This window comes from Vanellus vanellus (assembly GCF_965231255.1).
Source record: "Vanellus vanellus genome assembly, chromosome: 3".
Lineage (NCBI taxonomy): Eukaryota > Metazoa > Chordata > Aves > Charadriiformes > Charadriidae > Vanellus > Vanellus vanellus.
In genome coordinates this window covers 37,460,930-37,478,550 of record NC_138907.1, presented here as the reverse complement: position 1 = coordinate 37,478,550, position 17,621 = coordinate 37,460,930, and the positions used below count along the sequence as shown (strand labels likewise).

Genomic DNA, 17,621 nt, shown 5'->3' with positions numbered 1-17,621 from the left:
CACATAATGGTATCAAGAAATTGAGTTGAGAAGAGTCTAGCATTAAGGTACAAGAAATTGGTAGTTGTTCCCCAAAAGATTGTTTAAATTGAAACCAAGTGAATGCTTTTTATTTGTGTCACATGGGAACAATTGCAAAGCAGTGCGAGTGAGTTGAATCTGCTAAAACCAGAAATTCTCTCCTATCTTTCTTGAAAACATTCCCATTTTAAAGTTATGTCAGTTCAGTTTCCCTCCTGACAGTAATTTTGAATTTAACTATGCAGTTAGCAAAGCAGAGGGCAAGCAAGCACTGAAGGATTTGAAATTATACGTTCTGGCTTCGTGAATATTTCATGGTTAAAATAAATAAATAAAAGCTTTCCAGAAATGAAATGCTGTGGTTGTCTAAGAGGTCAGTCATATTTCTCCTCCACTCACTATCTTCATAATAAAACACCTACTGATTAAATTGAGGAGCTGCTTGATCTTTAACACTACAGGTGGGAGGTGGTTTCTGGGAAGGGCTACACTATGGGGTTTTATGGTCTCCCTTTCTTTTGCCCTGCTGTCCCCCCTCACTACTTCTTTTTTCTTTTCTTTTCTTTCCTCTTTTTTTTTTAAGTCACACATCATCAGATCTATTCTTGTTTATTTTGAGGCCATTTTACACATTGTGAGGCTTTTTCTATAGGCAATCATTGTTGCCTAGAGACTAAGGAATGGATATATATAAAAAAATATATAAAATGTAAGAATAATTGAAACTGGCTTTCTTAATGCCAATGTTTAAATTCAATGGAAGTTGCTTTAAATATATGGAATACTTTGACACAGGATTTTTTTAGAGCCATGATGCCAGAACTGACAGATTAATGCTCTGTTTCAGTAAATTTTCTTGCTGTTCAACACAACAGAACTTCACCCAGTTAAGAGTTTGTGCCGTTGTAATAGTTTCAAAATATGAATGCAAGCTGGTGATCAAAGAACTCTTGGTAGAGATAAATCCGGCTTTAAACCTGGATAAACCTGCTTGTTGAGTTTTCCTTGGCTGTTTATACTGTCCCATCGAGCTAAGGGTTTGGTGATGGGAGATGAAAGTTTGTGATATGCTTTAGCTTAGAGGGTGAGATGTGCTAAACGAAACATTAGAGTTCTATGCTTTGTTCTTTCCTAATAAGACTTGTCAGGGGCTTTCTGTTTGTTGGGGTTTTTTTGCTGGAAAAAGCATATATTTATTTTATCATAAACTCAGTCACTTGTAAATACTTCAAACTAGAACAATTTTTTTCTGCAGTTAGGGTAAAAATAGCATGTCCTAAGGACAGAGGAAGCAGCTGTGTTAAAGTATCTGCGTATAGCTACATTTTCAGGACTTCTGTTAATGATACAAAGTCAGTTGAAATGACATCCATTACATATTTGTCCAAGCAAGTGGAAAAGAAAAATAAACAATGTGGTGCTAGAGAATCCATTAGAATTGTGTGTCTCTGCCTGTCTTCCCTAGTCAGAGGAGCTTATATCTATATTGTACCCACAGTTACTTCTGTAATACATATGCATCACACTGAGCAACACTAAGTGAGTTTTGCCTACCTAACATATATTCTTATTCATCTTTACTGTTTTGTGGTTCATATGCATGCAGATAAAATTTGCATCTTCTTCAGAGCCTTTGCATGCTCCAAAGAATGCGTAATGGTTTTTAAAATTATTCCTTCTCCATGAAAAGAAGCAAGCTAGACTTATTAGTAGATAACTTCATTTATTTCATGACCATAAATATTCCTGCAATAATGCAGACAAATTTTCCCAAAGGAGAAGATAACTATAAATAGTGGGTGATATGAAAGTCTGTCTTTATTAATGCTTATGCTACTAGAATCAGCAAATGCTACCCTGCCACACCATAGGCTACAATTTTTCCTCCATAGATATTTGTTTGCGATTACTGTTGGCATATGACTTGAGCCAGGGTTGTATATTAAGCTACCAGAAATGAATATAGCATGTGATAATCCTGTTCCGTTCCTTGTTAGCACTTTTGTCCTCTTGTGTCTTTTGCTAATGTTTGTTTCCAGGTATCTTACGCGTTTTTTTCTGGACAAGTCCATTAAAACATAACTTATAAATTGTTATTATAAAATACTGTATTTTATCATTAAATGTCATTACTATTTTAAAACTTATTGCAATCTAGCTTTTTGATATAAAACATCTGTACTAAGAGTGGAAGGGTCGTCTTCAATTGTAGTAATTTTTGTAAACTGTTTTTCTCTCTTAGTTTTGGATATGGCCCGGCACGTTCCCCTTTACCGAGCCCTGCTAGAATTACTCCGTGCTATTGCATCCTGCACATCGATGGTACCATTACTGCTTCCTCTGTCGGGAGAAAATAGTGAAGAGGAGGAAGAACAGTTGGAGTCACAAGCTTCTGTCGGGACTTTGTTGGCTAAAATGAAGACCTGTGTAGATACCTATACCAACCGACTGAGGTAATCGCTTTTATCATCCCTAACCTTCATTTAAACTGTATTTTGCACTTACGTATTATGAATAGAGAAGATTCAGTTCTGTATATTTATCTGAATGGGTGCTGCAGTCCAGAGCAAGAACATACCATCTGTTTGATCTAAATTCCTGTTTATATGTATATATTCTGTTTTACTGTACTATTTACAAGGAATTTTTTTTGTATGACACAAAGAAGCTGGTAGGTTTGCTTACTCTTCTCTCTTCATCAGTAACTGCCCACTGATCGGGAAGAGGATTGCTGGTCAAGAATCTGGGAGCTTCAAATCTTTAAATTTTTTTTCCCTCTTCAGTGAGGTGAATTTTTTGTATGCAGGACTGTGCATTTCCTGCTGTCAGTCTGAAGGCAGGAACATTCTTTGGGAGCTATCGAGCAAGCCCTTTCTGTAAAGGAATGCAGGAAGGGCTAAACCAAATGGTAGTTTTAACAAGAAACATCCCAACTATCTTCTGTATGCTTTTGTGCTGTTTTGCCCATTGATTAAGGACCAGGTTCCTCAATGGATTCTTCATTGGAGTCTAATTGGTTAGGAGAGAAGCCTTTGGCTTCTGTCGGGAAGAATAAGCTTCAGGACGCAAAAGATTTGGGAGTTACTATTTGTGGTGAGAACCCTAACTGTATAGAGATGGTTGAAAATTTTTGACCAGTGGTATCTGCTGGTGCTACATATGAAAAGCGTGTTTCCATGCATCAGTGCATTTGTCCATTAGCACAGGCATCAGAGCTGAGCTGGTATGCTAAAGATGATGTGAAATTACAAATGAATGCCCTGGAGCCATCCATGCCAGGCTTCAGGGTCTTCCAGCCTCCTCTGAGAAACTCTCTGTTTGACAGTTCTGGTCAAACACTTGCAGTCCAGCAGAGCAATTAGTAAATAAATGGAAAAGTATCTGAATATCCCATCTCAACTGTGATGGCATCGGGCTGCATAAGCGTTGCAGTATAACGCTGTCTGAGCTTGTTCTGCACACATTCCAGAGTTCAGCTGACTTTTAAGGAAACGCATACAGACAAACCATGAATGACAGTTTCTTTTGGTAACTATAGACCAGCCTCTAGGTAATTCCCTTCATCTTCTCAGAACACTTCTCAATGATTCACAGAGTGTGACTTTACGCTTGCTTGTATCATCAATTCTCACATTGCAAAAGTATGGCTTCTCATCTTCAGAAATGCCACTATCACTGAGATCCAACTGTCACCTTCTGTGAAATGTTGCACTTGTGTTACGGCTCCCAGGCCAGGCTACAAGCCTGAGAGCGCCTGGTTTTTAGTCATTTGACCGATTAAGTTGGTGCTGCGTGTGGTGGCTGTTTGAAGGGACAATCACCAGAATAGCACGCACAAAAGGGAGGAACCCTGCCAAGCCTCCCAATACCTCCTGCCTCTGGGAGGTGCTGTAGTTGGTACAGACAACCAAATTTCCATCTCTGTTTCTGTATGTCTTCAATGACTCTAGTTTCCAGAATCAAAGATTTGGGAGGGGTTTAATGCCTTAATTATCTTTTTCTGCCCTGAGGGAGCTGGAAAAGCACACGTTGCAATATAAATTTTTCTTTCTTCCCCTTAATAATTTTCTGCTTCCAGCAATTAATTGGTTTCTCAATTCTGTTTACTTGCTTCCAATTCAAAGATGGCTTATTAGGAAATAATACCCATCCTTCCCTGCAAAATTTAGTGCTGTCCCTAAGTGTATGCTGAAACATCATGAAAAGAAGTTAAATATAATGTCAGGCAAAGGTGCATGTACAGTGTTCTTCCTCCCACTATAAACTGACAATATGTACCAGCCAACACCTGAGACCTTTTCTGAGCAGGAGTCCCATTATTGGGAACTCTTTCTAGTTACTCCTGATGGACTGGACTTCACCCGTGAATTTCAGTAATCCTTCTTGACTGAGGATGGCTGGTCTTGCATATCAAGCATGTAATGTATGTGTGGTGGGATTTTTTTGCTGACTAAATGCAAAAGAAACAGAATTAGGAAGAAAAATAAGAGTTCTTTATGTTGGATACCCATCTAAAAATGTCGGCTTATGCTTGCTGGCAATATTATGTAGATCGTAGTATATGTAATCTTCTTAAAATAGAAAAGAAAATATATTTGGCTTCTGTGTAATCCATTTCCAGTATGTATGTATAACATTCTCCACCACAATTACTTTTTTTGCTAGTCCGGTCATCTGTTAGCCTCAGACTTAATGGGCCTGGAAACCTGTATCTTCTCATGTCAGTTACCCATGTTGAAGTCTAAAAAGTCTCCTTCTGAGAATGGCATATGACTACTAGTCATAAGCTCTTTTTAATTTGGTAGAATAAAATATGGTATGACGAGTTGTTCAGTGTCAGTTTAGGATCTGAAAACTAAGAACAATTCTAGAAGCACAGTCAGTATTATTTTAATAATTGATGAATTTGATAAAAATTCCATGGTTGGTTCAGTTACAGTATCTGAACAATTTTCTTCTATTACTTTGACATATGAGCACAAAAAGAAATCCTTGTCTTGGTTGGTTTAAGCATAATACTGTTTGTCTTTAAACCAGTATATAGACAAGGATGAAAACACCAACAGCCTAAACAGCCTGGAATCATTGGGGTGGAAGGTTTTAATTCTCAGCATTTTAGTTGAAGGCTTGCCAGCAATATAAGCAAGTGTTGGCATGAATTAAATGTCCCTTAAATGGGACAATCTGCTGCCCCTTTTAGGTCAAATGCCAGAACAACAACATAATTATGGCATCTGCTTTCAAAGACAAAACTTTCCTTTATCTGAACAGCAGTTCTACTTGCATGTCTACCAAATGTCAACTCCATGTTGGAGCAAGAGTGTCCACTTGGATCCAGAATTTGAAGGGGAACGTTTTGGGGTTTGGATTCCAGTTAGCATTTGATTTTGTTTACTTTTAAACGCCGTAATAGTCTATTGGAAAATCAGGAAAATTCTGGGTAATGGAAAAGACATTTAGGTATGAGATGATTTCTCATGACTGTTTGTTGGACTGCTAGGGAGTCAAAAGCCATCCCTAGCTGGAGAGTGGTCAGGCTTGGGTAACAGGTTGCCACAAGGGCTGAGTTTGAGACATTTGTTTGCTGTGATGCCTGAGTCCTCTGCTGCAGAGAACTGCTGCTGTGTAGCAAAGCAGGCTCATCTGAACCACCATCTGCTAGGTGAGCTTCGTGGCAAATTGTTACATTTGGCAGAATAAGCTGATGGCTTATTTGTGTAATGTGGAGTATAGCAAGCCTATGTCTAAAATTCCTAACTGTGCTTTCTCTTTCCACATCACCTCGGCCACCCCCATGATAACTGCTTGAGGGAGATCTGAGTTCTCTGATCTTCACACTTCTGGAGCTTGTCACGCTGCTACTAAGGGTTAATCCTGCCACTTCCAAGGTTGTCTGAATCTATCAGCCCTGCCTATCATGTTGCTGTTGACCTGGGTGTTTTTCCGTTGCGTGGGGATGCTAGAATACAACGTGGTAGGCCCAAGGCATTTTCCCTGCTATGGCTTTTCGTTGTCTTCACTGTTATTTTGCCAAACTTCTCTGTGAAACGGTGCATTTTGCAAACAAAAATTTGTCTTTATGATTGTGTCCCAAGAATTGTGGCCTGATTTGCTTTCATTTATTTTTCTTTAAAAGACAAAAGAACTGTCAGTTTCTCTTGCTGCACTCTCAAGCTCATGTTCAGAGCTGATGGCTGGCTGCAGGGAGCCGTCCTGCAGCCTTTGCTGGTTTGGGATGCTTCAGCTTAGTGTCTGTACGTACAGTGCTTGAAGCCCTGGGTAGGAGTATGCGGAGCGTGTCAGTGTTTGTTTGCTTTCACCAGTGTTTGTTTCCAAAAGCACGGAGCCTTGCTTGTTTTACCTGATTTCAGGAGATTGGTTTAAGAATCTATGAATTACTGTGAGGAACAAACTCGTACTTGGTGCCTGTGGAAACCTATAGCAGATAGGGGACCATGAGGGCTGAGTGATACCGTGGTTGCAAACCTATAGCAGTGGGGTCAGTGTCAAACTGAGCAGAATTCTGCTGCAAGCACCATCTCTGTAGTACAGAGGTGCTGAATGGTTCATTGGCTTTATTTTGTGAATACTTTGATAAAGGTATCATTCTGTATCATCACGTTTACCTCTAAGTATCAGGCACGGGTGAGTAAGTATCAGTATTGGCTTTAAAAATTAAAGTTGCCTTGGGAGCGTATCATTCATTATTCATTTAGCACAGCGTGAAGAGAAGGCTGTCATCTTCTAGCACAAGATAAATTAATGGCTTAAATTATTAGCATGTACACTGTTGCTTCTTCTAGCAAATGTATTAGTGACTGTCATCCCTTTAAATATGAGTTGACGTGACTTTTGCTGCTTTTTCTTCAATGGTTGAAAAATTTTATAGGGAAGTTTCTAAGTCTAAATTAAATATTTGGCTCCTCCTCCACTCTGAAAAAGGTAACATTTAGATAAAGGTTTGGCCTCCATTAAATAACTGCATTGAATTTTGCTTCACACATAGAATCTGGGCAGAAAGAAATGTACAATATAACACAGACATTTAAATGTTTTCTAAAAATAGAGAAAATGTAGAGCAAAATATTCATATGGTTATATATTTGACCTTAGTTTATTATTTGAGTATTATTGGTTCTCATGTTTCTTTGGAATACCATATTGTTAGAGCTCAGGAGTTTGATTGACACTGTTAGTTTACCTGCATACATACATTTCTATGCAGGCTGCTAGAGTGCAGGGAAGGATCTTACTGGTTTTATCCCTTTAATTTTGGTATTTCATCTTCTCATTCATATCTTGGGGGGGGAGAGCCTTGTTATTCCCAGCAATGCCCTCTCTTGAGCTGGGACTCGACTTGTCCCTCTGAAACACTTGTGTGTCACGCACAGCTTGGGGAGAGCTCACCGCGGCTCTGAATCCAGGCAGGAGTGCAGCAGCAGTATAAAAGTGGAGATGATACCAAGAAGGGAGGATGAGGTTTTCTCAACTAATAATTTGGTTTGCGCATGTTACACATGTTCACAAATGACAGAATGGTCACCAGGCTGCTTTTTCATGTGCACGCAAAGTAATACCAAGTCTTTCAGATTACACTGAGAGATGGGTTTGGGGACTAAAAAATCATCTTTAGTATTGCTGTCATTTTGTTCTTATCGTAACATTTGCACTGCCCTGAAAGTCCCGCTTCCCACCTCCAAGACTAAGCCTAACAAAGCCTGTTCAAGTATTCCTTAGGATCCATACAGCAGGCCCATAGGCCACAGAAGGCTTACAGAGGTCACAAGAGTCTTTGACCTTTACTTCTCCAAATGTTGTAAGATTCGGCTGTATGGAAAACCCAATCAACTTTTTCACAGGCCTTTGAGTTACATTTGTCTCTCCCTGCTTTTATAACCATATAGTTTAGGAAACTATATAGACTCTTAGATTTTTCAGACCAGGGTGTGTTGTTACATCAGGGAGATGGGTATATGGACCAGCTGCACACCTCTGTCTGCAGTTCCAGAGCTGTTTCACGTGAAATTTTAATCTGATAATGTACCTAATCTAATTATCTTTAAATTGCATTTATGTAATAGTCATGATATGATTGTAAGAATATGATTTTAGAAAGGGCTGCTGTGGTATTCTAATGTAGAGAAATATAAAATCAAGTGTAATAGCTCATATCTTCAATGAAATTCAGTTCTGTCTCAGAGAGCTAGAGATGACAAAACTGTGTGAATTTTACAAATTATAATCAGTGTGAAAATATATACCACTGGGTAACCTTTGACAGATTTCCCCATGTAGATTCTAAGGAATTACTTGATTTACTATACATTAATTGTAAATAAATTGTCACGCTGTAAAGTATTTTTAAATATCTCCAAAAAACTGTGCATAACACTACCTATGTAAAGAAGGTCATGTAGTGACATCTTAGGAACTGTGCAGGATTAATCACCCTAATTGGTATTCTTCTTTAGACAGCAAAAGAAGGAAGAAAAAAATGGAGGTCATCATTCATGGGAGTCTTACAAGTTATGGCAGTATCAGTTGGGTTTTTCCCCAAAAGACAGAAAAAGAATATCTTTGCCCTAAGCATTAGAATATACAGGCATGATTACAGGCAGGAAATTAAATGTTGATAAGGCAGTATGTCTGCTTTGGGGTTTTGTGAGCCCAGCTAGCTTATATGCACGAAGAAACTGACTGAAATCCCTGGTTAGGCAGCATCAAGGTCAAATACAAGACCTGCTTTCTTCTTGGCGTCCAAAGTGGAATCTCTCCTGCATTTCGCTTCCTAAATTGCTTTTATGCAGTCTGAGTTCTGGCCTGACTGAGGAGTTAGGCAGCCGAGTAACGTAAACCATCGCCAACCTCCTACAGGTGACAAGGTAGACCTGTTCTGCCAACTCTTGATTTAAAAGGTATATTCTGAGGAGAGGGGGTTTGTCTATTTTGCTCAGGATAACAGTGGACAGAATAGTTATATTGGGGGTAGAAGGGACATTAAGAAAACGTGTTCTCTTGTGATAGTTCAAAAGTGCTGATGTGTTAACTGTTCCGGACAGCAGGGGGAAGGCGCAGAAATTCTATTACTGCTACTGAGAATTTGCAGTTGAGTAGATGTCTCCTTTTCCTCCTGCTTCAACTAGATATATATTTTTTGTCTGCTTAGGTAGCTGACTGTCAGTAACTCAGTGTATCTGTAGGAGGTTTCAAGCATGTGGTTCAGCCTTTTGTCAAATGAGGCCAACATTTTAATCTTTGTTTTGCTCTAAGACCAAGCAGGAGGAAAAGGCTGGTAGCCTAAATTTTGTAAAACCACATGGAAGGTAAAAGTCCCACAAGATGACTGTCTAGAAAATAAATTCGTAGAATTAATTTCACTTTCTATATCTCGCCAATCATATTTTAATTGCTCTTCATGCCTGTGTCTCTTGTATAAGCCCATTGACATTTCATTTTAGCCAAAATTTCTCCAAGGGTTTTCCAGCAAATAGTTTAAGGATTGTACATCAACAGCAAGCAGTTCTAAACCTGTACTCCTTTCTTGGGACTGGTGGCCACTAGCATGTCGGTGATGGTAAAACAGGTATTGTTGAGGTTTAGTGGACTTAAATACACATTTTTTTAGGTTTGGGGTTTTTTTTTTTTCTTTTTTTTTTTTTTTTCCAAAATATTGGCTTAGATTTCCACATGGAAAAAGGCATTGATAAGGATTTTGGAAAATATGAATAGGAGGGGCAGCTGGTGCTTCTTTGTCCTAAACTGTTCCTCAAACACTGAACGACACTGTTTGGCTCTGATACAGTCCTCCGAACTGTGAGCACCTGAAAGCTCAGAATTGCTGGAAGTCAACAACAGGCTAACATCCTTTTGGAGTAAATCTGGAACAGAAAAGATAAACCATGCTGCAGTAATGAATTTTGTTATTAATGCATTCTAGGGATATTCTCATTTGATTAGTATTTCAGTATTACTGTAATCACCTCTGTTGAATAGTTCAGAGACTTATTCTTCATGCATGATTTCAGTCTAGATTAAAATACAGAAAGGATATAGTATTTGGTAGTTGCTAAAATATGTTTGGGACATCAAAGCATTAAATTGCTAATTTTTCTTGTGTAGATAGCTTTCTGGTTTGCTTCTAGGTATGGTAGTGGGAAGGAGAAAACCAGCACTTCTTGGCTATTGAACTTGCTTGGATCTTAAAATGAATAAAAACCATGCAGAAATTACAGTAAAATACTTCTCGAGCGGTTAAAATTAAGCAGGATAACAGTGTAAATATATGCTAGCTCTTAAAACATAGTAGCTTTCAAATCTATACATTTAGGTTACAGTGTTATCAAATACTATGTCTTAATTTCACAATTGAATATATATGGTAGTAAAGACTGGGTTATCACAATCAACATATTTAAATATATCTTAATTACTAGGCAACTAGCTTCTGTCAAACAATGACGTTAATACATACTGCATTTTCAGATTTTTTCATTATAAAATTGGAGGTGTTTAAACTGACATTTTAATTTGCAATACTTTGATTATAAACATCCAATATAATATAGGCGCCTTCTGTATTTTTAAGACTTTTAAAACTATGTTACATTAAACTGTTTATTGAAATAAAATGTCTTAAATTTATAGCCCAGAAGAGAACTGCAGAGAGACGCAAACTTCCTTTTTGACCCGCTCCCTTGTGATGCCTAGGTTGTAGTTTAGACATACTGTGAATTTTTCCTAGAGGCTTCCTAGTGGTTTACCATTAGTGTATTTTAAAGAAATGCTAGTGTATTGTGGAAATGGAGAGAGTTCTGTATTACCTATTTAGGACTTGATTTTGCACGAGGATCTACATGGGTGGATAAGGTGCACGTTCATGACATGATCTTTCTTATGCCGATTTTGTAAGCTTTTCTAATATTTTTTTGAAAGTGTGCAAACATAAGATCAGCACGCGGGTGTACCAATCAAAGAGTAAATGGTTGAAGCAGAAACTAGTATACTGGTATCACTGACTTTGGCTTCATATTTCTGCTCTTCGTATCAGGTGTACTTCTGTTTGTCAAATCAAGACTGTATGTTCAGTATTGTCACAATTGAGTGCTGCATTCAGTGGTTAACCTGGAGATCCATAGAGACATTCCATTTCAGAAGACTTGTTTTAATCTTGATCTTTAATCTTTGATATTTTTCCCCATTGATAAATATGCTGAGAATTGTATGACTGGTTGAAAAATATTCCCTCGTGCTAGATCCTATTTCTTTGCCAAAAACAGGTCTAAAAAAGACAAAGCTAAAGCAGGAGTGAAACCAGATGCTTCTGATCAAGAACCAGAGGGACTGACGCTTTTGGTACCAGACATCCAAAAGACTGCAGAGATAGTTTATGCTGCTACCACCAGCTTGCGCCAAGCAAACCAAGGTAAAATAGAAATACTTTTATAAATACTATATAGTGTTTATTTGTAATACATTCATTAGCAGAGAACTTATAAATTAACTTAAAAGCAAGAAAAACTGCTTCCTTCCTTCCTGCCCCCAACCACTGACTACATTTTCAAAGGCAGTTGGAACCTTGTGGTAGTCTTAAATGTTTCAGTCACAAACCAGAGTTATTCAAGTAGGTGAGAGTACATCTCACCACTTTCAGTGCAATTATGTAGCACCTTTTTTTTTTTTTTTCTTGGCAGAAGGCAACATACATGATCTTTAATAGTAAAGCCTTCACTGTTAAAACTAAATCTTATGAATTAGACTAACTGTTAACTGGATGGACATAGAACAAAAATCTAAATCATGGATTGAACCTGCAGACATTCAAAGGACCATCTGGTTGTCTGGTAAAGAAAATTAAAGATTAAGTAGCTTAATCAGGGGAGTGGATTTTAAAAAGGCGTGCATAATCAGCTCCTGGTTTTGGAGAATGCATGAAGAATACATGCGTGAATGTCCATCCACACAAGCATATGCCCTACTTCCTACTTTAAATTAAAAAAAAAAAAATCAGAAGAAACAATAAAAGAATATTCATAGCAGCAGTAGTCATGGAATTATTTCTGAGACAGTGATCTATATTTACTTTGAGCTGTTCAGATAATGAAGTATGTAGTAGTGAGAAAACGAGATTTGTATGTTGTGAGTGATCCCCAGTTTTCAGACTGCTCTGCAAACAATGTCACCCTAAAATGTCCTTTCAAGTTAAATAATCCCCAAGCACGTGCTCTATTTGTCGCAAAACTACATGGTTAACTACAAATAATCATCACGTTTTATATAACAGAAAAGAAGATGGCTGAATACTCCAAAAAGGCTGCTGTGAAGCCCAAGCCTTTGTCTGTTTTACGGTCTCTTGAAGAAAAGTATGTGGCTGTCATGAAAAAACTCCAGTTTGGTAAGTTGAGAAGTGTGAATATTTGTGTATTAGAAAGCAGATACCTAAGAAATATGCAATCTGTTGCACTGAATCCCTAATTATTTTAGAAAGTTACCAACTTTTTTACTTATGTGGCCACTGATACTTTTCACATATGGAAAATGATGTAAGTCTGTATTTTCGGATTACCAACTAATGCACTCTTTGAACTAATAAGAAATGTTTTAAGCATTAAGTAGATTAATTCAAGGGACCAGATTAATTCAATGATGGTGTTCATGGTTTTATTCCAGTAATGATTTGTGAGTCTTTCAGTCCTCAAATTATATTGAAATGTTAGTAGATTTTTTTAAGCTCATATATGACTGTATATATATGTTTATTAATGTAGCTTTTCGTTTTTAAATTGAATAGAATTCAGATCAAAATGTGTTTTTTAAAATGAAACCGTAGTGTACTTCATTGTGTCGTTTCATGGAGTGCAATATGTTGCATTTGGAAAACGTGATGGGAAATGGTGCTTATTTTGGCCATAAAAGGAACACGTTCAAAAAAAAATTCATAAAGAACAAATAGTATCTCATCCAAAAAGAGCTATAAAATTATTGCAAAAACATGTTCTAAGAGTATTTTTTGAGCTGCAGTGACAGCATTTGCAATGCGTTTCTTTGTTGTATTTGTAAGGGATTTTCCTCACAAATGTTTGGAGAGTATGCCAAGAATTGGAGGTAGGAAAGTTTTTAATGGTAGCTTTTCACCCTGGCAGCCATGCTGCAGATTTTGCCTAGTAAGTGATTAAAGAAAACTAGCTTCACTGTAATTTTTTTATGATTCTTTAATAACATTGCAGCCATCACACAAGTAAATACTGTTGGCACTCTGCTTCACACCGATTCCCTTATTAGCATTATTATGTATTCATAAGTACCATTATTTTCCTGGTCCGAAGTAGCTGGTAGCTTTCCAAATGAGAAATGGTGTACGTTTGACAAGTTGCACATGAAAGCTTGTAAATTTGCTGCAGAAATTAGTTTGACCCAGGACTGTTAATGCTTTGTTTTCTCACAAAATATGTATTTTTTGCATCAGCAAAATGCAAATTAAACTTTCCCAATTTTAATACTCAGAATCTTTATCCCAGCCTAATCCACTATTAACTTCACCGTTTTCCTGATACATTAAAATTTTCTTCTCTTCTAGATACATTTGAAATGGTTTCTGAAGATGATGACGGAAAATTGGTTTTCAAAGTAAATTACCACTACATGTCTCAGGTAAAAAATGCAAGTGATGCCAACAGTGCTGCCAGAGCCCGACGTCTTGCTCAAGAAGCTGTGACTCTTTCAACATCGCTGCCTCTCTCATCTTCATCCAGCGTTTTTGTACGTTGTGATGAGGAACGGCTTGACATTATGAAGGTAAAGAAGCAAAGTTATTTTTATTTCCCTTTTTCAGCTTGGCATATAAATGTTTAAGAAGGTGCCTTACACCTTAAGAAAGAACAGAAATATTCCATGGGTATTTTAATTGCTGTCCAAACTTTAACGTAGATAGTAGTATTTTAGTCTGATCCTGATTTCTCAATAACTTGGTGGGAGGCAGGGAGAGTCTGTCTACCCCAGGAGTGCTCTGTTGGCCAAGGAGACTTCACAGAACAAGGTTCATTCTTCTTCACCTACTCTGAAGGGAGAAGTTTAATTTTGTTACTCCGTTATGGCCAAAGTGTATCTTTGCATACGACCATTTCAGTCAATTAAAAGCAGTAGCTATGGAGAAATACACTGAGTATCTCTGGACCTGAAGTTTGAAGAGAAATTCTATTAATAGCTTCCATTAATATTAATATTATTAATAATAATTAATATTGATGTTATTATTAATATTAATAGGGGGTTAGAGTTTTAGCTCCTGTTTTGTTTTCCATTTGTAATCTGGAGAAATGAACATTAGCAGAGGACTTCACTTACCCAGAGTATCAAAATTAACAGACTGATAGCCTGCATATGATTATGAGGTCTAACGGTATTTTCTGATAAGTGGCATGTGGAAATAAAATGCTTCATATAACTTACAAAAATCTCAACTGTTCGGCAAATATAAGAGTTTCTTTGAAAACTGTCATCTTTTTTTTTTTTTTTTTTTTTTTTTTTTTTTTTTTTTTTACAATGGCAGGTTCTCATTACTGGTCCTGCAGACACCCCTTACGCAAATGGTTGCTTTGAATTTGATGTATATTTTCCACAAGACTATCCTAATTCCCCTCCACTTGTGAATCTGGAAACAACTGGAGGCCACAGCGTGAGGTTTAATCCAAACCTCTACAACGATGGCAAGGTGGGTCAACTTTGTTCTTGTGTATAGATGTAACAAGGAAGCAAAACGGATGAAACTTTTTTCCTTTTGCACTCAAATGATCAGCTGCTCCTAACATACTGCAGGAAGCTGTTTGGTTAAAACTGGTCTTCAAACTGAAATGAAGAGTGATTTAACAGTTTCAAATGGGAATGATCTCCATTCTGAACAGTCTTGGAGATTTTTTTTAAAGCCTTTATGAGCTGGATTGGACCTAGAAAAATGTTCTTTTCTATCTTCTTTGCTGAATTAACCAGGCAGAAATCTGTTTTGGCGAGCTGAAATACCCAGGATCCTTTCCATGCACAAAGTATTGTTCCTATCAGCTGCAACTGAATGTGTTTGCCAAGTGCCCTGTCTCTCTTTTTCCATGCAAATGTGCTTTTTCTTGAGGGAAGATAAGGACCTTCCTTAACCTTGGTATCCTTTATTAAAAAAAAAAAAGTAACTCTAAAGTATGGACTTAATGACAGTTTTCTCAAAAAATAGTAAAGCTTTTTGAAATTATATTAAAAGTAAAAACAAACAAGATTTCCCCCTTCTCTCCCCCCGTTTCCTTGGTATGTTGTGGCTCATTCTAAAGGCTCCAAAAAGCTAACAAAAAGTCAAGCGCGTATCAGGGAGATGCAACTTCTAATTATATTCAAAATAAGCACACATGAAGTTCTTTGAGCTTTAGAGATGGCTACGTGTATGCCTCCATCAAAGCACAGACCCACAGAATAGCTTTGGCTGTAGCACTGTGGCACTCCTTCAGCTTTTTTTTTTATGTGTGAACATTTAATCCATAAGCTAACATTTTTCCCTTATTCCCCTGTCGTTCATGGGTCCCTCATGCTCCTCATTTTCACAAGCTATAATTCTCCCTTCCAGTACTAGACGCGGGGTTTTCTCTTAACCTGGGCACAGAATGTAATTCATACTGGAGACTTTATCTCCTCTTTTCTTTGTGTAACATATATTAAGTCCTGGCAAATAATCGCCTCTACATTTCTTCTGTTTATTTTGTCTGTGTGTTACGTATCTATTCCATTTTGTGACAAGGTTCAAGAACTCCATAGACTTCCCTAAAGTCCAGATTAGTCATAAAAGTTAATGAGTATTTTCAATTCCTTGATAGTCTGTGTGACAGAAACCACCTTTCACATGCTTAAGCAGAACGATTGACTTTAAAAACCACAACAATATGTGTTGGAACTGTATTTAAAGAGAAAAGTAATGAATCAAATAGCATTCATGATTCATTTATTTTTGGAGCCACTAGAATCCATAGGTTTTCCTTGAAGAAAAGTAATCTACCGTACTTTGTTCATTTGTTAACATGCTGCTCTTGTTTAGCCACTTTTTTTATCTGCTTTCATTTCAGATTAGTTTCATAGGAAACAAGTTTGTCTTTTAAAATGCAGTTATACAAAAGTTTGTCCAAAAGAAATGTAAATGTAACATTAACATTTTGTTCTGCCCAAGCAGAACAATATTATCATAGTATTTGTCTGTGGTATTAATAATGTCACCTTTTCAGGTGTGTTTAAGCATACTTAACACATGGCATGGGAGGCCAGAAGAGAAATGGAATCCCCAAACATCAAGTTTTTTGCAGGTGAGCATTTCTTCTTTCTCTTCAGTAGATGTCATTTAGGAGTAGTAAGTGGTCAGTCAGTCCTAAGGATTCTTTTTCTAGTGCTTTTAAACCAGAATTTTCTTAAATAAGCATAAATAAGACAGAAGTCCAGAAAACAACCTTGGAACACTAGAAAAGAAACACTGTCGAGTAGACACGTTCTTCAAAGTGCTCTTTCCAACCAATATTTCTATTAGTCTTGTCTTGGAAGAGTGGCTGCTTGTGTGTGCAGCTCATTCCTGCATTGCCTGGACTTTGCTTGGATGATTTCAAATATTTTGTTTAATAAAAGAAAAGAAAAAAAAAAAAAGGACTGGAAGATGGCATCACGTCTTAGAACTCTCTGTCACAAGCTATTTATGTGAAGCTATTTATTTATCTCGTGCAGGCTCCACATGGTGAGAGATGAGAAAGTGAAGTGTACTAATGAGAACTGTAAAGGTACTCCTTCAAAGTCCACAAGTAAGCTGAATAGAGGAATAAAGCTGAAGGGAGTTAAAAGTGTTGAACACAGTATACCTACAATAACTAGTGTTAAATTAGACTTGAATTTATAAGGACATACAGTCCTTATAATTTTCAGCTTTATGTCATAGAAGTGCACTGACTAATAAGCACATACATTAAATAAAAGTAAAGCTTGCAGTGGCTTATTTCCTATGGCACTTTCTGAATTTCTTCCTTCCTTGGAGTAATTATTATGTAGCAAAAGGTATGTTTTCTGTTCCAAATCCTAACATCTTTTAGGAAAGGTCCTTTTCAGCATAGTAGAATTAACAACCCGGGCCTTCAGCAGAACAGATTTCAGCTTGTTCAGGATTTGGCCTTGGAGATCTGGTTGACCGGTCTCTTAAAAGTTCAAGAATGGTCTGTTCCAGTGTGTGGAAGTCAAGCAAGAGTGGCAGACAGCCAGCGTGGGTAAACCAGGAACTCTTGCCTAAGCTCAACCGCAAAAAGAAAGTACTCAGAAGGTGGAAGGAGGGGATCGGCTACTCACTAGAAATAAAGACATTGGCCAAGCATTCAGGAGAGAAATCAGGAAAACCAAAGCTCAGCTGGTGTTGAAAATGGCAAGGGATATAAAGAGCGACAAGAAAGGCTTCTTACAAGTATGTTGGCAGCAAAAGAACACATTTTCCTTAGGCTTTCCTGCTGTTCAGTGGGGTAGGGAACCTACTGACAAGGACATAGAAAAGGCAGGGCTCATCTCTGCTTTAGGGGTAAGGTTTGCTTTCTCATGTCTCTGAGCCCTCA

General features: G+C 37.5%; 1 protein-coding gene and 1 long non-coding RNA gene across 2 annotated transcripts in view; one reads left to right on the top strand and one right to left on the bottom strand.

The window, feature by feature from the left end:
• BIRC6 (baculoviral IAP repeat containing 6) overlaps nt 1–17,621 on the top strand; it is a gene marked incomplete at its 5' end in the record, with an annotated part of 189,395 nt that overhangs the window by 162,506 nt on the left and 9,268 nt on the right. The window contains 6 exon segments of the mRNA XM_082481945.1: nt 2,264–2,474; nt 11,298–11,443; nt 12,302–12,412; nt 13,595–13,812; nt 14,567–14,728; nt 16,269–16,346. Coding sequence (XP_082338071.1) covers nt 2,264–2,474; nt 11,298–11,443; nt 12,302–12,412; nt 13,595–13,812; nt 14,567–14,728; nt 16,269–16,346 — 926 coding nt within the window.
• LOC309670840 overlaps nt 13,679–17,621 on the bottom strand; it is a 35,813-nt gene continuing 31,870 nt past the window's right edge. Inside the window, exon 3 of the long non-coding RNA XR_014269052.1 lies at nt 13,679–13,797. This is a non-coding gene — a long non-coding RNA (uncharacterized lncRNA). The remainder of the gene's footprint in view (nt 13,798–17,621) is intronic.